The sequence below is a fragment of the Cygnus atratus genome, chromosome 1 (assembly GCF_013377495.2).
Source record: "Cygnus atratus isolate AKBS03 ecotype Queensland, Australia chromosome 1, CAtr_DNAZoo_HiC_assembly, whole genome shotgun sequence".
NCBI lineage: Eukaryota > Metazoa > Chordata > Aves > Anseriformes > Anatidae > Cygnus > Cygnus atratus.
Genome location: NC_066362.1, coordinates 54963871 through 54987927, shown reverse-complemented (window position 1 = coordinate 54987927; position 24057 = coordinate 54963871). Strand labels below are relative to the sequence as shown.

The window sequence follows — 24057 nt, the reverse complement described above, 5'->3', positions numbered from 1 at the left end:
GGATAAGCAGGCATGAGGGAGGCGAGAAGCAGCATGCTGGCAGAGCAGCCACGTTTTTGCAGGAGTCCGCACAGTGTTATGCAGCTCCAGAGGTGGGGTGAGCACCATGCGGCTGCGTGGGGCCTTCGCACGGCTCCACTTTTGTCATAGGTGGATAACCACAGTTGTGACGAGAGTGGAACAGGGAGGGGACAAGCAGGGGATCTCTGCTGCCCCAGCACGCGTGGTCATGTGCAGCAGATGGTGGCAGCCATCTTCTGTGGGGATGAGACAGCTTTGCCATGGGGACATGGCTCTGTGATGTACTTGGCTTGTGAGTGCAAGTGGTCCACGTCCTCCTTCATTTACCAGCATAGACAAGCTCTGGGAAAGGCCATGGAAGGAAGTCCATGGTGAGAGATGAAAGAGAAATCTCTGTTAGCATCACACTTTCTGATCACATCCCAGGGGCTTTGCTTTCCTCCAGGAGAGGCAAGGATCATCAGGCCCATGCTTTATCCCCACTGAGATGGTTTTCTCTGGGCAGTGAAAGAGAATTCTCTCATTCAAACCCACAAAGCTGAGCTCGAGTGCTGCAGAGCTCAACAACCCCCTCCAAAATCCCACAGCCAGACCTCAGATGCCTTATCTGCAAAGCGTTAAACCTGCCACTGTTCCAGCTCAATATTTACAGTAAATATTGCATGCTTACAACAGCCCTCGTTTTCCTTAATTGCAGATGGAATTTGCTTAGTGCTGTGTGGCTCCTGAGCGTGTAACCTATAGCATGAAGCAGATCTCCACTGATAATGCCCTAAGAGCAGGTGAAAAAGAGAAAGCTTGGCAGAAAGTGTCTAGTGAGGGCAGTGACATTGTGGGACACTCCAGAGTTTCGTGCTGGAGCTGACTGTCATGGCATCAGTAGGTTTCAGAGTGAACGTGTTTGCCCTGAATAGGGTGGATGGCAATTCTTTCCTGACAGTTCACTTCTCGCTGCCCTGCTGCCCGCAGCCAGCACATGCATGGAGCTAACCCTCCCAGCAAAGCCCCTAAGGCTGATTTTCCGGGAGGAGACGCAGAGGCCAGGTGGTGCGGCAGACTGCAGGCTGGAAATCAGCGGGGACCGCGCTGCTCACTTTACGGCTAATTCAAACAGCGAGGGAGCCCCAGCTGGGAGAGAGGAGCCATTTACTGCCAGCCCACTGCCAAATGCCAGTGTGAGCCTGTGCCAAATGTAAAATCGTTGGAGGCAGCACAGCCCCGTCAGTGGTGCCCCGAGCCCTGCACGGGCTGTGGAAATCCTGGTGTCCTTCCTTGCTCCTGTGTGTGGTGGGACCTTGGAGATGCAGCTGGAGGCTGCGGTCACAGGTGAGGAGATTTTGGCCCCGTCCTTGTCCTCTGACACTTTCAGTGCTATGGGCACTGTAGAGTGGGGATGAGGACACCTGGCAGCAATGGGAGCTGGGGGTCTGAAGAGCTCTGGTGCGTGCAAGATGCTGCAGACCTCGCAGCAGAGCTACAACCCCCCCCCCCCCCCCTTTATCCCTCTTCTCTTTGTATCCCCTGCTTCTGCTTGCGTAAATCTTCCCTTATTGCTTTGTCCTGCCCACTCATCAAATTCCCAGGCAACATGGCATTTCTAACCCTCGCTGACGCTGTTGTGCAGCTTGTTAGAGCTCAGCTGCAAGGACACCCCCTTCCCCGCGCTGAGGTCAACTCTGTTGCTGTACTGGGGATTATTCTTCTTTTCCCACTTAAGTGTTTGATGTTGCTTTCTGCACCTCGAGCCTCCCTCGCCTCCCATCCCTGTTCCCGATTCCTCTGTCTCCCTTTCTCTGTGGTGGCTGCTGCTCCTCTGGAAATATCTCTGGTGTTCTTTGGCCACCTCCCCAGGGGTTTGCTAGTCCTGCAGCTCGCTGCCACCATCCTTTGTGCGTGACACCGTGGCTGGCAGCCAGCTGGCATGTCACACCAGCCTCCAGGTACAAAAATCTGCATCGTTTCCAGATGTGAGGGCCCACTTCACAGCCCAAAGCATACAAGAGAGGGAGAAGGGAACAGTGGTCAGGAACAGTGATGCTCCGATCCTGCTCCTCGTGGTCCCTGCTTGCAAAGGAAGCAGACCAGGTCAGGGCTGAGTGTTGCATATCGGGGTGAAGCCCAAATAGCATGGGACAAAGAAGACAGGGGGAAAACCTGCGTGAGAAGGTTCATTTAGCCCAGCAAGCCTCTGCAAGCCCAGGCTCATGTTCCTTAGCTCTCTGGGGCTGAGCCCCTGTTTTGGGGAGCACGTGAGCGGGAAGGGCAGACACTGTGTCTGGCTTGGGGAGCTCCCATAGCCAGGAGGGAATTCCAGTCTGCCCAGTAACAGCACGCACGCTCCAACCGGTCCAACAGCTCAAAGCTAGGGGAGAAGAAAATGTGACTTATCCTTGATACCGAGCTGGCTGTAATTAAAGCTGAAGGAGCTTGATTGCTGTTCTGCACGCAGCCTCCCCGTCAGACTGATTAGCATTCGGAGGTCTCTGCTTCCAGCTTTTCACCTTAATTAATGATTACTTGCTTATATTTTCTTCCCTGCTTGTCATCACTCGGGCTGATGAGCTTGGCTTTAACCCTCTCAGGGCTGGCCACACCTGGGCAGTGACTGAGCACAGCTCGGTGGGGCAGTGAGGGCAGGCTGGGCAGCTGCCTCTGCCATAAAAGCAGGCAAGGGACAGCTTTGGGGTGAGGTGACAGTCATGGGCAGCATGTCCTATAGGTTTTGTGCTGCTTCTGGTACCTGGGCCTTTCCCCAGCGAGCCCGTTAGCTATAGGAAACTCTGCTTATTTGCTTTTGGGTTTAGCCGCCTGTCTTCTGGTTCCTAATCCCTGACCGGGCTTAGCAGGCTGCCAGCTGATTATTTCAGCTCTTCTGCAAACCACATGATATCTTCCCCACTCAAAGCTTTCAGGAAAAAAAAAAAAAGAAAGAAAGAAAGAAAACAACAGATGAGTGCTATTTGCTGCATCTCCTTCATCAGCTCCCTAATCAAAACTGCTGGCTCTTCCACCTAGCCATCCCCTGGGCCCTGAGCTGCTCGGGGCTGCTCTCCCATGCTGGCTGGGTGCAGTGCACGAGGAAGGCATCTTTCTGCCAGTACCTTTCCATGACGGAGGAGATGAAATCCAGCTTGCTCGCTGAATGAGCGGAGGAAGCAGATGAAAGGGTGGAAGGTTTGCTGGAGATGCTTCATGGGGCCTCCTTAGCAGCACAGAGGATAATTACCATGATGGATTTGGAGTCCGCTGGAAAGGTAAAAGCGGAGGAAGTAATGGTGTTCAGATGTTGGCTCGATACCCTGGAGTTTAATTATTTCAACTGCTGAAGAGTGAAAGGTAACAGCTTCTTGATGCTCATGCATTACCGCAGCACACGCTTCGCGTTCACAAGCGTGGGTGAGTGGCTGCTTCAGAGCAAGGCCTTTTGCTCTGAAACATCCACGCAGCTTTGTTGGGAGGCTTCGTACGGGGCTGTTGCTTCTGCCGTGGGTCCTCAGTGACACGCAAGCAGGTTTCAAGTTGTCACTTGCTTGAATGAGCCAGATCCTCAGCCTGGCTGGTTTTATTTGTGTCTTACAGCACAAGCACTTCACGCGGGGCTGGTGGGGTCGCTGTTGGGGTCAGTGGCTGGGGATTCAGCAAGTCGCTGCGGAGCCGTGCTCTGAATGAGGAGGGGAATTGGAGTACGTTTGGAGGCCAGGCAGTGGTGAGGGGGAAGCAGGGCTTTGGGTCAAGTCCTGTCTGCCAGAGCCTGCTGGCAGCCTGGCGCCACGGCCCTGAGGAGGAGGATGGGCACCGCCACTCGAGAAAGGCCTGAAATGTGGTGCTTGTCAGTGTAATGCAAGGGAAAAATGGAGGTTGGACCGAGTTTAATGGCAAAATAAACAGCAGAGTGAAGCCCTGTGCTGTTGTTTTCATCATTACAGTAGCAGACACCTCCGGGGAATGTGGGAAGCTGCCACCAGCCTCACACCTATGGGCTGCGCAGGCAAATCCATGGCCAGGGTGCAAGGGCAGGGGGAAAAGCGGCTGAGTGAGGCTGAAAACTCTGTGCCAGGAGCAGAAGGAAAAACAGATGGAGCCTGGGAGCAGCTCCCAGCACAGTGTGAAGCCACGCTCGCTTTCTCCCCCAGAACCTCTTCTTTCCCTCCACAGCACCTAACTCCCTTCTGAGACAGAGCTGCGGAACATGGCCGGCTGACCCAACAAATTGAGTGTGGTGATTCCTCTATATTTTTCACCCCACTGAAAATCAGATCCCATTTTCTTTATCTGTTACCGCTGAAGCAGCAGCGAAGCCAGCGACGAGGCTGCTCTTCGTTGCCTCAGCTCATTGTGCCAGCCTCCAGGGGCCTGCCAGTGCTGCTTCGCCTCCCACGGAGGCAGCAGTGCTGTGAAAGGCAAGGCAAAAACACTGCAGGCTGGCTGCAGCACCCTCACCTTTCCACTCCAAGCATACAGTCAGGAGCAGTTACGGAAAACTCCAGCACCAGGCAAAACAAAGGCCTGAAGAGCTGTGGACAACGAGGTCCTGAGTGCTCGGGCTAAAAGCTTAGCGCTGGATCTCCGCTAAGTGAATTCCCCGTCGGGTGGAAAGCTTCCAAGCCGCGTCTAGTTGGCAGACACCATCAGCAGCCAAGGTAACTGCAGCGATAAGAGCACCTCATCCGCCTGCTCTGCGGGCACCTTAATGGTCTCCTCAGCAACAAGGCTGTTGAGCACAGAAGCGGTGGCGGCCGGCTGAACGTGGTCACCGAGCCTAGGCTGAGGTGGGAGGAAGCACGACCGGGACAGGCCGGACACACAGGTCACCCGCTCCTCTCACAGGGACCTCTTTGTGAAGTCTCTGCCCTGCCCAATGTCCTCCCTAGCACCTACTTAATCCCTTCGCCCTCTTCACAGCACAGACATTTCACTTGGCACAGAGCAAGACTTGAGTTCTGCTGCCTCCTCCCCACCAGCTCCATACCGATGCAGGAGCGCAGACTGCTTTTTCTCGTTGCACAGCATGCCGTCTTCCACCTTGAAGCAATCCCCCTGGGATTTTCTTCCCTCTGCTTGTACAGTTTCACAGCGACTAACTAGATTTAAAGTTTGGATTCCTTGACTGTGGGAGTCAAGATCGGAAAGCGAGCCAGCAGCCGTGTACCTTGCTCTGCAAACAGACTGCTGTTTGAATTCAAACAATTTCGTGTTGTCACGTCTGATTTCAATACCAGGTTCGAGAGTAGCAGTTACAGAGCCTGGTGCTGTGCCTGGGGCCGGGAGCATAGGTAAAGAGGAATGAGCCGCTCCGAAAAGAGAGAACTGGCTGAGGAGTCCAAAAAACGCTCACAGGATTTTATTGAAGTTCAAAATACAAAAAGGTCAGATTGTCTCCCACCCCCTCCGCATCCTTCCCTTCCAGCACATCCTAACAAAGTAACGTTATTCACAGTGACAGCTCCAGCCCTACCACAATGCTGTGTCTTAACCGTGGCTTCCAGCACCAGCGGATGACCCCATCTAAAAGCAATGCGTATTCTGGTATCTCAGCTTTGAGGTCCTTTTCCTGGACAGGAGGCCAGGTGTTAGAGAAGATGTCTCTGAGGAATGCTCCAGGCTGCGGCCGTTACCCGGTTAAGCTGAATCCTAAGAACTGACACTCCAAACCAGCAATCCCCAAGCTGTGGGGTGGGTATTGCTACCAGCACACCTCCTCATTTAGGTGTGCTGCACAGGTGGGAACTATTGGGCATGTTCTCGTCACCCTGCTGCTGTCCATGCCCTACCTATGAGATTTCACACATCTCCGCTTCAAACCAAATCAACCCATGTCTTCATTACTAACCACAGCGGGGCAGAGCAGCAAGGGCAATTCCCTGCATCCTTCATAGCGGCATCACCCTGGGCAGAAGTCTCAACTTATTCCTCAAAATGAACTTAAGACCCGGGAGCAGCGTGTCTCTACGACAAGCAAGCCTGGGTGTCAGCTCTGGGTTGGGGTTAAATCCACCTTCACCCCAGCCCGACGACATGGCTGAATACACAGCAGCTCCTCTTGCTGCTGGACCTCCTGCCCGAGACTGCCAGTAGCAGGAAACAGAAAAGTCAGTTACGCTGGGTTTTTGTTGTTTTGGTTTTGGTTTGATTTTTTACAAGATGCAGACGGCTGCCTAAAACCGCGCTAATATTAAGTCATCCCCTAAACCTTATCTTTGCATCGGGGCAACCCTGACCCGCTAACTGTCTACCTGGGTAACCTTCACAGGTGATTCACCCTAGTATTTAAGCATTAACTTTCAGCAGTGATTTATACACCGTGCCCAGAGGAACCTGCTAGTTTGATTAAAAGCTTTGTATCCCAATCGTAACCGGCCAGATTCTCTGCCCTCTGACTGCAGGCTCTGGGGACAGTTAGGATTAAGCTTGGGTGCGCGTTTCTGAAGGCAGTATGTTTGCTCAGCTGCTACCATGCAGACTAAAGTGCATGTAATTCTCACAGCACAAAGCCTTCTGTCGTCCGAGGCGCCCACTTCCCGCCCCCCACGCTGTTTGGTACTGCGGTGGTGGCAAAAGATGCCTGTTCCAGGCAGGTCTGTGACGGTGGCCAGCAGCTGAGTGAGGTGGCCAGCAGTGAGCTGAGCTGGCTGGCGACTGCCCGTGCCACCAGCACCGACCTGCGTTGAGCTAAGTGCTTAGGACAAGGCAGAATACCTCCGAGAGGGGTATCCTACTCAGTGCCAGCCCATCTGACAAAAAGAACAGCTCTTTTTTTTTTTTTTTTTTTTTTTTTTTTCCTTCCCCAAAAGTCTCAGCTGCAGAACTCTGCTGTCCAAACCCCGCAGCCTCCCCATGAGGCAGCCACGGGGACAGTCCGAGCACCAGCCAGAGCGCGGATCTGGCAGGCACGGCCAGGGGCGGCAACGTTCATTCATCAGTCTGCGAAGCGCGCCTTCTTCTCTAGGGCTTCTCCTTCTGGGTCAGAGACGTGGGTCGGAAGCCCGTTACCTCTTCTCCATCTTCTGCATCTGCAGGCTGAGTGACGTGAAGCTGGCGAGGAGGTCCGTAACCTCATCCACCTGCCAGAAGAATACAGCTGGACATCGGGCACGGGAACGCAGCTGCCCGCCACCCCAGAGAAAAACCCCATGCAGCAGGGACTCCGGATCCGCAGGAACGCCCGTGCTGAGCGACTGGTTCCACAATCATGCAGGAGGACTTCTGTCCTCACGCTCAAACAAGTCCTAAACTAAGGCAAAGGAGCTTTTCCGATGCTTGACCTCCACCTCATCTAACCAGCCCTTCAAATAGAAGCGCGTTGGTGCACTACTCAGAACTCAACAGTGAGTACCACGGCCATGGCCTCTAAGCCTGTTTTCGAGGGCCAATCTTTTCTACCGGAAAAAGAAAAGAAAACAAAATAAAGCCAACCAAACGGGTAAAACAAAGGCACCAAAACCCTGTGCGTTTGTGCTGGCCTTAAAACGCCTGTGCACCCAGCACACCTGGTTTCCAGCTTCTCTGCTGAGCTGCTGGACACCCCGATGCTTTCTGCATTTTGAAGTCCAGCCAAAGGAGTACCACAAGTCGCCACGTAACTTGGCCACGTCACCCAGCGTGAGCAAGAACACGTCCACAAGCCTGTCCTTAAAGCTCCCTCGCTCACGTAGTAACCCTCTTGAACGCAGAAGCCACACCACAAGCAGGTGAGTCACAGTAGCCCGACGCTGCCTACCTGCTCCTTTGTGCTGGTCATCTGTAACTTCGAGCAGAGGTCGTCCAGCTGTTCCTTCTGCTCGTGCCTCCCCAGGCGGTCCAGGTATTCCCGCAACATCTGGATAATCTGAAACCACCAGGCAGAAGAGGCGACCGTCAGACAGCCACATCAGGCTGGGATGTCTTAGCAGGAAGAGCAGTTAAAATTCAGAGCGGTGGTTGGAAAAAGGAAGGTCTCCGAAAACAGAAGGAAGAAGTCAAACTCTCCCCAGAGCAGCTAAAAGACTAGAGACAGGTATTTAAAACAGCTGCTAAATATGTGACCTGTAGCACGCGGGAGGCTGCCAGCGGCTGCAGCACCTCACCAGGACGTGGGACCGTTTCTTTTACCTGTTTCACTTCGAGGCGTACGGCCTCCAGGCTGTGGGAGAGCCCTTCCTGCAGGATGTTGAGCTTCGATTTAGCGAGGTGCAGCGGGGTTCTGCCAGCTCGATCCAAGGCGTCGACTCTGGCCCCTGCAGGAGCAAGGACAGAAAGCGAGGTCTGTCTTAAAGACCCAGTGTTCCTGGGGAACGTCAACAGGGCAGGGGCAGGCTGCGGTTGTTAGAGAGGAAACGTTACCTCCGCGCAGCAGCGTGGTGATGACAGGAACGTGGTTCGTGCAGGCAGCTGGGGAGGGAAAACACAGGACACACAACTCAGAGGTACTAGCAAACAACGAAATTCCTGCCGCTTTCCCAAGGCTCTTTGCCGTGAGAAAGAGGAAGAGCCCCACCGTTAAGTGTAATCTCATGCTCAAGCCCGGGTACTCTCTCTGGAACAGATCTCATGCTCCTTGGGGCTGGCAGAGGCAGGGAAATGGGATTTCTCTAAATCTGACCCTAAACCCTCCTCAGGGATGAAGGTACTGAATGCAAAGAATCCCTCCGAAGTTCTTAAAGCTGGGGATGCATACTGTGACGCGCAGGACAGAAGATGCAAAGGAAGGAGAGCGACGCAGCGCTCACCTCACCTCCCCGCACGCGGAGCTGAGCTGCGTGGCACTTACCCAGGTGCAAGGGAGTGTTCCCCAGCCCGTCCCTCTGGTTTGGGTCAGCGCCGTGGTCCAGAAGCAGTTGCACTGGGAACAACGAAACAGAGCCACGTCAGTCCCTTCCCTCTGCCCCACTGAACAAACCTCGCTGCTGAAAGAAGCCTCGTTTGGCAGCACACGGCGTGCCACAGGTCTGCACCTGCATTAGGGGTGCTTCTCTCAGCTCTCCAGCTCCCTCACTCCCGGAGAGGAAGGACTGGGGCCAAGGACATCCTTCCTTCTGCACCAGCACGGCCCTACAGCTGGGAGCTGCCGCTGCTCCCACCCCAGCACGGGGATTGCAAGTCCCACAGCTGGAGTTCAGCTGGCAACTTTGCCACAAAACACACAGAACCGGCAACTTCCATCACGCGCTGCACCAGAAGAAAGAACATCCCCCAAAAGCGACCCCTCCCCACTCACCGATGTGGTCGTTGCCGTTGCAGGAGGCGAAGTGCAGGGCTGTCCGGCCTTTGTCGTCTGCAGCGCAGGGGTCGGCTCCATCCTCCAGGAGTTGCTGCACTGACAGCGCCAAGGAGGAGAAGGACGCAGGTGAGTTGAGGGGGCACCTGACCAGAAAGGGGTGATGCCACCCGCTCTTCTGCAGCTAAATGTGGACTGTGCACGCCGTCAGCTGGGCATGAGCCAGCTCCAGCAGGCATCCAGGCTCAGCAGAACCAGCAACACGCCCTCCTCCCCTGCTACAGCCTTTGTCAGCTCGCACGCACTGCCTTAAAAGACAACCCAACGGCTGTAATGGCTAATGCTCAAGATCTGTCTAGCCAAATATTCAGGCTCCAAGAACAATCAGCAGCAAATGGAGTACAAAATGATGCCAAGGATGCGAGGCTAGCCCTCACAGCCTTGAGTCATTTGTATCTCAGGCAATTCCCAAGCCAGAAATAGCAACGTGTGGTCAACAGCCCTCCACGGGCTGTCTTCACGGATTTCTGCAGTCGTTTTTTGCATCTGCATGGACTTTGCACATCAGTGTGGACGCACGGTGACAAGTTTCACAGTGTAACTCCGCCCAGTGAGGAAAAACTACCTCTTCGCATCTGTTTTGAATAGGCCACTTCCTGGGTTCACCTGCAGCTCCTAGTTTTTGCCCTAAGAGTGGCGGCTACTGACTGGCAGCCCTAGTTTTTGCCCTACAAGTGGCAGTATGAATATACTGTTAAGAGATGATGTATGGAAGTGAGCTAATGAAGAGCCCCAGTAGCCTTATCATCATCTACTTGCGGTTGTTCCCCTTGCTCTTCCACCCAGCTGCTTCTCCAACAGAGCTGCCAACTTTTCCTCAAGCTGTGGGGTACACGGAACACCTCAGGATTATAAACAGGGGAACCCGCGTCTCAAGTACAGGTCCAGAACTAAAGTGAAAGAAACAGGATTTTCATAAAGCCTGACTCTTTTGGTCTTCATTTTTACTCGGTGACTGAAGCCAAGCCGCGTCCCTCCTGCCCTGCCAGAGCTCACGGGTGGCTGTACCCATCAGTTCGTGATGCCGGGTGTATTTTGGGGTTGAAGGGTGCCCGGCAACCCCCTGTCTGACATTTCAGGAGCTCCCACACGCCAGCTCAGCTTCCAGCTCCCTTCGCAGCAGGGCCTGGTGCACAGTTCGGCCGAGGGAACAGCACAGAGCAGGCCAGGCGATGACAATGGGGCCGATCAATCAGTGCCACGCTGCCTTATGCAGCCCGGCGCCTCACCTGTATCCAAATCGTTCCCGTTGGCGGCTTCGCGCAGCCTCTTCAGCGCTGTGGAGAGAAGCCGGCCGTTACCGTGCAGGCCCGGGGGGGGGGGAGGGAGGCCGGGAAGCTCCCCCCGGGCCCGCTGCAGGCCCCCCCTCCCCTCCCGGCCCCCCTCACCGTGGCTCTCCTTGCCCGTAGGCCCCAGGCGGCGGTGGAGGCGGGCGGCCCTGCGCAGGCGGCGGGCCGGGATCTTGCCGGCGGGCTCGTCCCGCTGCCACAGGACGTGCAGGCAGCCCAGCGCGCCGCCGTCCCCCGCCGCCGCCACCGCCGGGCCCAGCCCCGGGCCTGGCCCCGCTGCCGGCCCCGCGCCGCCGCCGCCGCCGCCGCCGCCTTCCTCCATCCCCTCACGGAGCGGGCCGGGCCGCCGGGGGGGGGCGGGACTAGCCCGTCGCCACGGCAACGGCTCGGCTCGGCCAATCGGAGGCGCAGCACGCCCCCGGCGCGGCCGCGGAGGCGGGAGCTGGGTGGGGATGATGGGCAGGCGGTGTACCCAGTCAGAGAGAAGAGTCGAAGACAGACGGTTAGTTCAACCAATGAGAGCGCGCGGCCTCTCACCTCCGCCGTAGCCGCACGCCGGGTTGCCCGGCCTTCCTCCTTCCTGCCGCGCCGCCGCCATGGCCTACCCGGGCGAGGACTACGACAACGATGTGAGGGGGGCGCGAGGGGGTGGGGGGCCGGGCCGGACCGGACCGGACCCGAATCGGGATCGGAATCCGGATCGGGATCCGAATTGGGATCGGGATCCGGATTCTGATCCGGATGCGGATCGGGGCTCACGTCGGTGACCTCTCTCCCGCAGGCCGCCTACGACCCGTACGCCTACTCGGCCGACTACGACCTGCACACGGGTGAGTGCGGGCCGCAGCCCGCCGGGAGGGGTGCGAGCAGGCCCTGGGGGGGCTGCCACACACACCCCCCCCCCCCTCCCCCAACCGCCGCTCTCTCTGCCCCTCGCAGGGGACCCGAAGCAGGACCTGGCCTACGAGCGGCAGTACGAGCAGCAGACCTACCAGGTGATCCCCGAGGTGATCAAAAACTTCATCCAGTACTTCCACAAGACCGTGTCGGATCTCATCGACCAGAAGGTGTACGAGCTGCAGGCCAGCCGCGTCTCCAGCGACGTCATCGACCAGAAGGTGTACGAGATCCAGGACATCTACGAGAACAGGTACCAGGCCGGCCTTCCCACGGGGGAGAATCGCCCCTCAAAACCGGTTGAAATCACTCCCAGTTTGTTTAAGGAATCACTAGTGGTCTTGTTCCAGCTCTGGGTTTTCTTTAAAATACAGCCCGCGGCTTGAATTAAATTGGAAAAACAAAACAAAAACATAATTCTAGGCCATTAGTTTAACAGAAGTCTAAGTGAGTTGTGACCCACCTGAAAGAACATACAGGTCCCGTGGGATGTCGGCAGCAAAAAGTGAGCCCAGCTGTGCCGGTTTGTAGAAAGCGACGAGCTATAGTCACGTCTGTTCTCTACAGGTGCTCCCATTTGTGCCCATAGCTGCGTTACTTTACCATAAAGAGAATGTAAAAGTAACACGTGCAACTGTTCCATGCTTTACAGACAAATGAAAGAATTTCATTTCTCTGTTTGCCCTTCTTTGCTTCGACACTGGTCTTAATAAAGGGGGATGTTGCTCTACTTCCCGTCAAGTCCAAGCCTTCTGTATTGTGAACTCCTAACTCCCGCTCTCTGGTACTGCTAAACGGTTTCTCAAGCCATGTGTGTGTCTATCTTTCAGCTGGACAAAGCTGACAGAAAGGTTTTTCAAGAATACCCCATGGCCAGAGGCGGAGGCCATTGCCCCCCAGGTTGGAAATGGTAAGCATTTCTTCCTCTTTCCTTATCAGAGAGCTAAGGAACTAAATCACTTCTGATTTATTAATGAGCTGGAGCACGCTGTCGCTGATTTCTGAGTCGCTCATCTTTGCTCACTGCGGCAGCTCCATCAGTAGATGCCTGTCAGGAAGTCAAAACTGAGCAAAGCGTCCTCTTTTGCCTCTCTTTATTACTGTGCCAGTAAGAGCATCACCAGCATCTCTGAGAGTTCCAGTTGCCTAAGCCTTGTGGTTTGCTAACGTTCAGTTCTCCCACCTTTCACAGATGCAGTTTTCCTCATCCTGTACAAGGAGCTGTATTACAGGCACATCTATGCCAAAGTCAGCGTGAGTATTTGCCCCGTGTCTTCCTTTGGGTTGTACGCCGGCTTCTCTGTGCCAGAAAACTTGCCAAATCTTCTTGCCACAATAGCATTAGTGGTTCCATAATTTTTGCAAAACGAGTTTGGAAAGGTTTATGAAGTATGAGTCAAGTTACTTTTAGGGAAGCTTAAAATCCTTGCTTTTTGTTAGTTGAGCAAAGATTTGCTGATAGCTGAAAAGCAAGACTTGACTCTCTTTCTCAAGCTCGTTAGGTGTCTCCCCAAACTTGGTTGTAATTAGCGTGCAGGTTTCCATGACAGCTGGTACGAAAAAGAAGGCCTGGTCTGCGTTTTCAGGAGGCCGTTATGTGGCAGTTTGTCACTGACAAACTTAGGGGAGAAGGAGGTGCTGGGAGGGAGCTGAGTCTTCTTCTGGGTAGAGCTGTAAATACAGGACTTAGAGATCGGCTTGTTTTGCGTGTTCCTTTGTGGCTCTTTATTTGTTCTTCAGATCATCAGGTGGATGAGAGGGGGTGCCATGAGAGTGGGTGTCACAAGAGAAGGATACATTGTTTGCGATTAAAAGACCGTATGGGGTCAGAGTGCCTCGTGGAAAAGGAAACATGGGCACCGAAGAGGAAAAGGAAACAGAGGAAATAATAATCTATGGAAAAACACTTTTTTTTTTCCCCTTAAAAAGGCTAATTTGAAATCAGTAGGAAAATCAAACTAGTTCTCGTTTGTTTAAGGAAAGAAACAGAACAGGTATGTGACTTACAGGGTAGATGAATAATAGCTGTAGCTTTGATGGGGACCAGAGGGTGGAGAAATGGGAACTTCAGAACGCTTGATGTATTAACCCAAGTACCAAGGCTTGCTTTAACAGGAGAGACTGGTTTCTTGAGGTGCTCTGTAAGAGGTTCTCAAACTGTCCACGGGTGTCTACAGGTGAAACAAGGAAGATGGCTCTAGGAAGAGTGATTCCCTACTGTGTTCATTGGTCTTTCGAAAGCGTTTGAAAGTATTGTCTAGGGTCCAAGGTCCTTCGTGAAGGGAGAAGGACAAGAAGCTGTTGAATGTGATATGAAGTTCCTAAGTCTGGACAGCAAGAGGACAGTCTGGACGAGGAGAGTTAAGGCATTCTATTTGTAGGAGATTTCAGTGATACAAGCCACCTAACCCTAGCCCTCTTCTACTGGACCATAGTGAGACAATTTCAGGTTTTCTGGGTGGTGCTGATGGTGTCCTGGTTGAAAATTGGCGCTAACATCGCCAAATTATACCCTCAAATGCTGTGACCGTTGACTGTCCTTCCTACGTTATTGCCCGTAAATTCAGTCCTGCTGTGCTTCAAACTAAACGGACTGTACTGCCTTCTCATTGCAGGGGGGCCCCACTCTGGAGCAGAGATTTGAATCTTACTACAACTACTGCAATCTCTTCAACTACATCCTGAGTGAGTTGCTGCAGTTCTCTTTTGGTTTGTGCGTTTTGGAGAGGAAAAAATGAGTGGCAAGGATAAAGCTGGAGAAAGGGAGAGAAACCGGAAGACGTTTCCTTATGGATCGTATAGAGAAAAGTAGTCCATGAGCTTTCCATATATTTGAATTTATTGAACTTTACATCCAGGAACTTTAAACCACAAAAAGCCCAAACAGTTTACAGTGCTCTCTGAAATGTTCTAAAGGGAGAGAAGAGAAAGAAAGAAAAACAAACCAAAACTTATCTAGTTTTCCATCTTCCTTGAATTTTCGCGTAAAGGTAAGCTAGGAAACTGCAGCAGCGTTTCACAGCTCTTTACTGTTGTTGACTCCGCTTGGGATAAATTTAAATGTTTGTGACTTCCTGCCAGTCGTCTTGCAGAGAAAAGTGGCTGGGATAGACCCGTAGAATTTGTGTGCGGTTTCTGAGAATCGCTGCTGCTGAGCAGTCACGCTCTAGACATTAACCCCGTACACACTCGTATTTAAAAATGAAGGCAGCTGAGGTAGCCAGAGCTACATATCACCTCCCTGCTGCAAACTTCATTCATCTGCTGCTGTATTTCCCAGCTCAGGAGAATTCTTGTGTTCTCAGTTCTGCCTCTTCCTCCAGTTCTGCCACTGCTCTTGCTCGAGGCGTTAATTTCTCATCTGTTACTAACGGTCTTCTGCAGATGCTGATGGTCCTGCTCCTCTGGAACTGCCCAACCAGTGGCTCTGGGATATTATCGATGAATTCATATACCAGGTACGTGACTCTAAGACTGGGCCATTGTGGGGTGGCCTCGCCTCTATTAGCACTACTAAATTTTCCGTCTTCCTCTCTGCGATTCTCATATCTAGGGTACCATTGCAGGTCAAACAACTCTGGTGAGCGCTGTTATTTGTGTGACACTGGGTAGATGAAGCAGTTGTAAATATACAGGTTTTTCAGCTACCAGGAGCCATTTAGGGAGTCCTGAACTGCTGCTGATATTTCTGTTTCAGTTGTTGCGTTGTTTGGGTTTTTGTGGTGGTGGTGGTGTTATTTTTTTTTCCTCATTTGGTTTGCTTTTTTTTACAGCTCCATTTTTGCCTGGTTTGTACAGAGCCGGACTGAAATCTGCTGCTATAACCGCAAAGACTTTATTAACGTACTTGTTCATACTAGTTCTGTTGTGTTACATGGTTTTACTTTAGTTTTGTATTTTGTAGTTTGCAGGGCCTTTATGCATGCACTGAGAGATTGCTGACCTTATTTGAAGTCTATGGTCTAAGATCTTGATGTTAGGAAATATTTTTATGCTTACTGTTCGGAGTGCAGTAATTCAGATCTCAAATACTATTGGTTTTTCTCTACAGACTCCTTTGTGTGTAACTTAATATTGTAGAGGTGCTTGGAATTCCTCAAGTGCAGTCTTGTGAAGCTTAGATAAGAAAGGATGGGTGTCTTGTGTGCGGACACATCTTATGACTTGGTCATTCTTTTTGTTACTTCCTTAGACAGCAAATTGGTGTTTAGTTGCCTGTCCTAATTGTCAAAGAGATCTTTCACTTGGTTGTGTTTACTGGCCTTTTTCCTCAGATTGCCTCTGCACAGTACCAGTTTTTTCTTTAAGTATTTTAATGGTGGTATATTTTTATTTTTTTGCCAAAATTTGCCATTTTGTTTGCCGGGTGTTCTCAAGTTAAACTCCGTGGGACTTGTAGCTTGTCGTACTGCATTTGTGTGATCAGCTCGTGAGCTTACTGCACTTAGATGAACGTCTCCAAACTAGCCCCTCAACATCAAATCTGCTTCTTCCCCACAGTTCCAGTCTTTCAGCCAGTACCGCTGCAAGACAGCCAAGAAGTCTGAAGAAGAAATTGATTTCCTTCGTTCCAACCCCAAGATCTGGAACGTCCACAGTGTCCTTAACGTGCTGCACTCTCTGGTGGACAAATCCAACATCAACCGACAGCTGGAGGTCTACACAAGTGGAGGTGAGATAGCTGGGTGATGCCACGGAAGGTTGGTGTCTCTGCTGCCTTGCTTTGGTTTGAGCAAGCTGTTTTCTTGATCTGGGAGCTGGATCAAACCCTTCATCGTTGGATGGTTTGACTGGGAAGAGGTTCTTATGTTCTCATAGGCCTTACGTGAGGAGTGATTACACTGGAGGTCCTGCTCCTTTATTTGTAAACACAGAGGTGTGGAAAGGAGAGGTCGTTCCCTTGGGGGGACAGCATAACGGCTCCTTTTTTGTTCCTAGGTGATCCTGAAAGTGTGGCTGGTGAATATGGTCGCCACTCCCTCTACAAGATGCTGGGCTATTTCAGCCTGGTTGGGCTGCTGCGTCTGCACTCCCTGCTGGGGGATTACTACCAAGCGATCAAGGTTCTGGAGAACATTGAGCTCAACAAGAAGGTAACGAGGCAGCAAATCCTCCACCGTAGTTTTCCAAATGCTTCTGTTCAGATAGGCTCCTGAAAAATTGCCGTAATTGATCCTGTGGCTGAGGAGGAGGTTGTCGCTGTTGTCAGGAGTTTGTTCGTAGGATTAGCTGGAAGAAACATCTAGTTCCACACTTGTGTGTGCAGAACACAGCTGGAGCTTTGGCAGCAAATCGAGCCATATGATAATGACTGCCGCCGTTGTAGCACATACACCCGATTCTTTAGGAGGTTTGTTTGCTGCGTTGTGCAAGGCAGCGTCATCAGGGGCAGTGTTAATTGAATTGTGAGCGGTAGCACAGTGCTAGCGGGATACCTCGCTCCCACCTTGGTTTATGGCTCATTCCTCTTCTTTTCGACCCTCTTGTTCTCGCTGTGCCCACTCCCACCCTGCATGTGTTTGCTCTAGGATTGGGTGTTACTTGTGACAACAGTGCCTAAAAAAAGTCCCTCTGCAACACGGGCTTGGTCCAAGGCTCGGCGGGAAATAGCGAGAAGGGGAGCTGAGTGGAGCAGTACTAGGCACAGCGCAAGGGTCTCCTGCTTGCAGGAAGCCAAAACTAGAAAACGTAGGGCGTGGGATGATCTAACAAGCAGTGAGGAAGCCAGTGCAGGGATGGGCGTGAGGTGAGGTTTCCTACAATATTTCAGACTGGAGTAAAGGCAGAGGTGTCTGGATGCTGGGTAACGAGCTGCTGGGGTCAGAGGTGCTTGTCTCCCCTCTAACGGTTCGTCCGTCCTTCCCAGAGCATGTACTCCCGGGTGCCTGAGTGCCAGGTGACCACCTATTACTACGTGGGCTTCGCCTACCTCATGATGCGGCGTTACCAGGATGCCATCCGCGTCTTTGCCAACATCCTCCTCTACATCCAGAGGACCAAGAGCATGTTTCAGAGGACAACCTACAAGTACGAGATGGTAAGAGAGAGAGTGGGTCTAGGCTTGCCAAAAGAGAAAGCTGCTGTCTCCTTTCCTGTCCCTCCTCTGTCACCCAATAACCCCCATCTAATAGTCCAGCTTTATTTTCTAGACTGATGGTGACTGGAGATCCTTTGACCTGCTTTGCCATTTGTGTCAGTTTTCTTTTAGCTGCGTTACTGGTTCTTTTAGCTGTTCGCTGTGCAGTTGCCCCTGTTCCATCTGCGTTTTTCCTGTGGGCAGTGTCGTGAATGAATGTCAGCTGCTAAATGATATTCTTGCCAAAGCTCCTTAAAACTCAGTCCTGTTCAGTCCCGTGTTTCAGGCTACTTCTGTTATCAGATATATTTCCGTTATCAGATAGTCACATGCAAATTGTTTAAACTCATCGTGGCTAAAACAAAGCTTCTGTCGTTCTCCACCTAAGCTACCTCTGATGCCTTTTTTTTTTTTTTAACTACCTTGCTGCTGTTCTCTCCTCGTCATCCTTATGATTCATTTACAACTCCTTGTGTAGCCAAATCAGGCAGTTCCTATTTCCGTGGCACTTCAAAAACTTGGCGTGTAAGTTTTAGCCACATAACTGTTTTATCCCTCACTCATACGAATTTTCCTTCTCACTCTTTTCTTCACTGGCCTCCCTAATAACAGTCCCTCGCCAGTCCGTGTAGGAGATGACTTAAACTCGTTCCTTTCCTGTACCTACTCCTCTGGGCTTTCTTGCACCAAAGAAATCAAACCTGCTTCTGGCCGTCCAAGCTCTGCGTGGCTGTGGATACATTCCCTCGCTGTGCTTTCCTCTTGTCGTTTCCCCTTTTTCATTGACGTTAGGCTTGGTGCAGCATTCATCTGCTTTGCCCAGAAGCACTTCTTGGTGCTGTTCCCCTTGAGCATTAGGACCAGCAGTGCTCTGGGTAGAGGATCTGTCTCTGAAAAACACAGCTCCCTCCTCTCCCCTGCGCCCTAAATCCTGAGCCCACCGACAGGCTGACGGGGTCTCCTCTCTGCCTCAGATTAACAAGCAGAACGAGCAGATGCACGCGCTCCTTGCCATCGCCCTCACCATGTACCCCATGCGCATAGACGAGAGCATCCACCTGCAGCTGCGAGAGAAGTACGGGGATAAGATGCTGCGCATGCAGAAGGGGGACGCTCAAGTCTACGAGGAGCTCTTCAGTTACGCTTGCCCCAAGTTCCTCTCCCCCGTGGTGCCCAACTATGACAATGTGCACCCTAACTACCACAAGGAGCCCTTCCTGCAGCAACTCAAGGTCTTTGCTGACGAGGTTCAGCAGCAGGCTCAGCTCTCCACCATCCGTAGCTTCCTCAAGCTCTATACCACCATGCCCGTGGCCAAGCTTGCTGGCTTCTTGGACCTGACAGAACAGGAGTTTCGCATCCAGCTGCTTGTCTTCAAGCACAAGATGAAGAACTTGGTTTGGACCAGCGGCATATCTGCGCTGGATGGGGAGTTCCAGTCCGCCTCTGAGGTCGACTTCTATATTGACAAGGTTGGTATCTGCCCCTCGCTGGCTGGGAAGTTCCTTCACCCGGCAAATTGTGGCAGCACCGGGTTTTGCTCCAGCCTGTGGGAAACATTCCCATGCCATGCGATGGGCGTGGCTGCCCACGATGAAGCTGTAGCCGTGCTTAATGGAAGTGCTGGTGGATGAACAGCGATAGGATATTGCAGGCAGCTTTGGCAGTCGTCACACCCAGGAGAAAAAAGCCCTGAATGTCTTCCCCAGGACAGAGCGAATCGTTTGTCAGTGTTCTCAGGGGGTGGTAGCTGGGTGACAGATAGTGCTGTCAGCGTCAGGTGAGATTATCAGGTTTGTAGGTGTGTCCCGTGTCTCTCCTTTGCTTGACAAAGGAGGGGTGTGGCTCTGTCGGGTTACAGTTCTGTTTCTCACAGAAGCATCATTTAGCCCTCTCTGCTCTAGGAGGAACCTAAATGCAAGCTATGGGCCTGTCACCAACCTACCCGTGCAGCTTAGGGCAGTAGGAAACACGGGAAAGACCCTTTTAGGGTTTTGTTTCAAAGCAGTTGGGTTTCTTGCTGCCTGCCAAACGAGGAGAAAATGTTGCCCCTTGCTCTTTGTCCTTAGAGCAGGTCTGTACCCGCAAGGTCTCGTTGTTGCCTTGTCTTCCCTGTTTACCTGAACCAAATAGATTTGTGCCTGACTTGCATGGCAGCCTAGCTCTCCTGGTAGACAGAACCACTTTTAGCTGCTGGTAGAGGGAACCAAAGTGTGAGCTGGGGTTGGGGCTGTCCAGCTGCTGCCACAGGAGCTGAAAATAGGCAGAGGGCGCAAGAACATGGGAAACAAATACAGTGCAAGTTTGGGACCCGTCACAGGCGAGGGTAAAGGGAAGGCAGTCCCCAGAGAATGCTTGCTGTGGGACTAGCACAGGTCGGGTACGTGTGCGGTGCTGAACGGGGGCTGGAGTCGAGCCCCTTTCATTGCCCCTCCTGTTCGGCAGTGCCCGCTGCTCACTGCCAGCGCAGTCCTTTTCCTGACTTCCTGCTCTTCCGTCCCCAGGACATGATCCACATTGCAGACACAAAGGTTGCTCGACGCTATGGGGACTTCTTCATCCGCCAGATCCACAAGTTTGAGGAGGTGAGGCCAGACAGGAAAACTGTGTTAGCTCTGTGGGAAAAGTAGGGAAAGGTTTGGGCCCTGCAGAGCCTGATGAAGGAGTGCTTTGTGTGTGACAGCTGTGCCGTGCCTTGCTGGGCAGAGGCAAGTGGTCTGAGCAGCAGCTGCTCACTTTGGAGGAATGGTATGTTCTTGTGTAAGAAGTGCTCATCCAGTTGAGCCACACCGAAAAGGAGGGTTTTACTTTCTAATGCTGCGGACTCCATCGTCCCTGGACAAGTGTGGTGTTCCTCACATCTCTACCCTCATAACTAAGGCTCTAGAAAGCGTCCTCAAAGACTTGACAGGAGGTGAGGTGCTGTCACTGCTCCGCTCTCCCAGCAGAGGCTGCTGTGGGGTTGGAAACGTTGGCAGCAAAATCCTGAGACGCAGGGATGTGAGCAGGACGTGGCTGAGGGTTACCCTGTTAAGATACCATTGCTAGAACTTTGCAACCTCTCTTCTCCCCACATCTTCCTCTGCTGTCTTGGAGAGGAGGAGGGAGTTTCTCTAATTCAGTTCCACACACTGCCTGCAGCTGCACGAGAGCTCTTTTGGCAGTGAGGTGCAGAGGAAGGAGTAGAGCCACTGGATTAAGGTTGCTAAGGAGATCAGTAGCGTGTCGATCACTGTGTATGTTTCTGACCTTTGCTTTTTCTAATTCCAGCTGAACCGAACCTTGAAGAAGATGGGCCAGAGACCCTGAAACTTCTGTGGATTCAACCGTCGGCCTGAGCAGAGAAGTGGGTGGGAGAGGTTATTCTCTTTGCTGTGAGGGAGGGGAGCCCAGGGTTCTGGCATTTCTGGAATCCTCTGTGGCTCAAAAGGTTTTTGTACTTTAAATAAGCAGACTCATTTGGCTCAAACCATCCTACGAAGGACGAGACATCTAATAAAGGAGTGGAATTTTCCTGGTGAGCATTCGGTATCTGCTATTCTCTTTCTTTTTTTTTTTCTCCCCTTCATGTAAGAACATAATTGCATCCGGAGGTACGGGCAGCTACTGCCGGTTTGTGCTGTCTGAGGCTGATGCTGTAGCAGGTAACTGGGAATAGCTCTACGGGCTCAGTGAGGCGCTGCACACAGCGAACAGGGAAGGCTGCAGGACTGGTGAACAGGGAGAAAAGGAGCTGTTCCACAGCATTTCCACAGGATATGGAAAAAGTTGCAAGCTAATATTATTCCTTTCAGCTGTTGTTCCACATTGAATAAACCCGAGTCGTGGTTGTTTTCCTAGAAGGTTGCCTTTTTGTCTTCCCACCCCTCTTTTTTTTAGCTCTTAAGAAGTAGAAATGCTCCCAAGTGGATCGACATGTTTTTAAAGGAAGGGAAGGATATTTTTAAACATTCAACCAATATTAACTTTGGTCATCTGATGAGATGTCCTTGCTGGAGGCTGTGTTTTATTTCAGCACAGGCAATGCCCACGTCCTGGCCCTTAATTTAATGGAGTTCATTTTCCCCAGAAAATTGCCTGAGGGCATTCGATTTGTTAAAACCTTTTAAATGCTTTAAGCTTCAAACGTTTTCCTAGCTCTCCAGCCACCTTGGATTCTTCCAGGCAAACTTGCAGTGCCTTGAAAGAGCAGCTGAAAATTAGTCCTGTGAAGGGGAAGCAAGGATCTATAAATATTGGGGAAGAGAAAAGGATGCAAAGAATGAATTGCATCTTCAACCCTCCACACCCTCTCTCTCCTCTCTCCTTTTGCAGACTGCCTTTAAATAGTTTTGTGTTTGAGTGGAAACAACAGGTGCAAGAGAAAAAACCTGCGTGTGTAATAGGAAAGCTACACAAAGCACGCGTCTTGTACCCCGTCTGCCTCCTGGTACCCCTCCCTTTCATTCCTTTCCACTGAGAGAGGGTCCTGGCAGTCCAGCGTGGCTTCATGTGTGATTCTGTTTGGAAGTCAGGAATAATAAGCCTTTGTTGGACTATACGCTGTGTTTGAACGAGGGTCAAGTTTCTGCTGTCCTAGATAACTTCAAAAGTTGCATTCCCCATCACGAAGTCCCGTAACCCAAGCAGGCAGGGCACAGGCAGCGCAGTTTAAGTGGGCGACTCCTGTTGGCCTTCTAGCTGCTGCTGCTGGTGTTGTGCTTGCTCAGAACTTATGCCTGGTTTTGAAGGGTTTGGGGCAACCAAGTCATTAAATGGAAGGATTGAGATGCTGCTGCATTGCAGCAAAACAGGAGCTGGGTGGTGTTCCAAGAGAATCTGGTCCTTTTAATTTTTAGGGCTGGCTCTTCCAACCTAGATGATTCTGTGATTCTGTGACTCTTCTGCCTGGGTATATTTACCAACAGCAGCACAGTGACTAGAGCTGTCAGCAGCAACACCCCTCTCGCTTTCTCATTATCCGAAGCCCAAGTTTTTCACAGATAACGTGCTAAGGTAGATGTGATATACAACAGAGGAACCTCTGGCAAGGCAGCATCTCCATGATCTAATTCACAGCATAGAAAACGAATCAAATGTGTTACTGGGATTTAGTCCATTTTTAATCCGTGATTGATGTGTTTGGATGACAAAGTTTCACTGCGTGTATTTACCAACTTAAACCCTCCAGTGTTTTCAGGCTGTTTTCGCATAGGCGAATACGTTGCTGCTTGTCTTTGTGCCTGCCAGAGTGTCTTCCTGAGGATGCACAGAGACCATCCGCTGCCTGGCGCAGCTGGGCTGCCTGGCTCCACGCCTCGTGAGGGACTGCTGAAGGTTAACTGACCGGGGCTGGCACTTGTGGAATGAAGCCAGGAAGAGCTGCAGCTCTCTCACAGAGCGGAAAGATGGGCTCAGTGAGACGTGGTGCCTGGCACCGCTTGAAACTAGAGGAATGCAGGGCGTTCATGCAGCATCCGCAGAGCCTTGCTGCTGGAATTGCGCCCTGCAGGGAGGCAGGGTGGGTTTGTTATACCTCAGCCTCGCGTGCCGCAGCAAGGTTCGGATAGCAGATGCGCTCTCAGGCGGTTCTGGTCGACGTGGTTTTAAGAGGGAGCTGCAGCACAGGGTTATCTACTTTGTCTCTCTGACCTGCAGTCGTGAGGGGAGCAAGTATGGAGCGAGCAACCCTGGAAAAGGCAGTTAAGTAAACATCCCTGAGCCTGCGCTCCCTTAGGATACAGCAGGAAGATTCTGTCAGGCACGTCTGGGGAAGGCTGAGCAGCCAGCTCTGTTGCGACAAAGTCGTGGCAATATTTCCTTCCTTTCTTCTCTACATAGTATCTTTTCTAGTGATTTATGCCACAGCTTGTCTTGGGCACTTAAAGAGGGGCTGAACCCCAGAGAACCTATTTTTTTTTACCTGTTACAGCTTTTGGGGACAGGGAGTGATAGAATGAAACAGAGCAAGGAAGGAATGGAGTATGGATGGTGCTAAGCGTGAGATCTGAGGGGAGAATGGAATGCACAGCCCACTTAAAAAAAAAAATGTGCAGAGGAAGAGGGGACTCCAGATTTGGGATTGGCAGCAATAAGCTTGACATCAGTGTGTGATGGATCAGTCTTCCACAGAGGTAGGTATAGATTGCCTAACTGGAAATGGAAAAAAAAGCTTTAGCAAAATAAGCAAATGCTTAATAGCGTGCTTCCCCCCTTCCCCTTGTCAGATCGTTACACTCAGCATACAAGCCAATGCTTGTGACAATCCATCTTCCCAGTGTCATGGCTTCCTGAGATCGTATCGTGCTCTTCCTCCACTTCTTCCAGGGCTTCCTGCGAAGTACCGCCTGCAACTCCAAATGTTCTTATCTTCAAAGCCCTCCCTGGCCCAGAGCCTACCCCTGGAGACACCCATGTCCCATATGTACTTTGCTGTCCGATGTTTTCACATCCTCTGCTGCAGCGGCTCATGCCCTAGCAATTCTGAGCACTGCTGATGTCAAGAGCAGCCTCATCTAAGCCCGAACAGGATCCAGAAATGA

General features: G+C 51.9%; 2 protein-coding genes across 2 annotated transcripts; one reads left to right on the top strand and one right to left on the bottom strand.

Annotated features, from left to right (window-relative positions):
* Positions 1 to 5334: 5334 nt before the first annotated feature.
* On the bottom strand, positions 5335 to 10885 carry ANKRD54 (ankyrin repeat domain 54). Its single transcript, XM_035551900.2, has 8 exons — positions 10663 to 10885; positions 10504 to 10551; positions 9215 to 9313; positions 8768 to 8839; positions 8341 to 8388; positions 8110 to 8234; positions 7739 to 7846; positions 5335 to 7082 (listed from the first exon to the last, which is right to left on the bottom strand). The coding sequence occupies exons 1-8, from the start codon at positions 10883 to 10885 to the stop codon at positions 7008 to 7010; spliced, it is 798 nt and encodes a 265-aa protein (XP_035407793.2). The 3' UTR covers positions 5335 to 7007.
* Positions 10886 to 11088: 203 nt separating this feature from the next.
* On the top strand, positions 11089 to 21057 carry EIF3L (eukaryotic translation initiation factor 3 subunit L). Its single transcript, XM_035551957.2, has 13 exons — positions 11089 to 11192; positions 11345 to 11393; positions 11503 to 11713; positions 12291 to 12370; positions 12653 to 12714; positions 14076 to 14145; positions 14845 to 14918; positions 15961 to 16132; positions 16399 to 16553; positions 17327 to 17497; positions 18511 to 19008; positions 20041 to 20121; positions 20807 to 21057. Exons 1-13 carry the CDS (start codon positions 11160 to 11162, stop codon positions 20843 to 20845), a joined length of 1695 nt encoding a protein of 564 aa, XP_035407850.1. The 5' UTR covers positions 11089 to 11159; the 3' UTR covers positions 20846 to 21057.
* The last annotated feature ends 3000 nt before the right edge of the window (positions 21058 to 24057 follow it).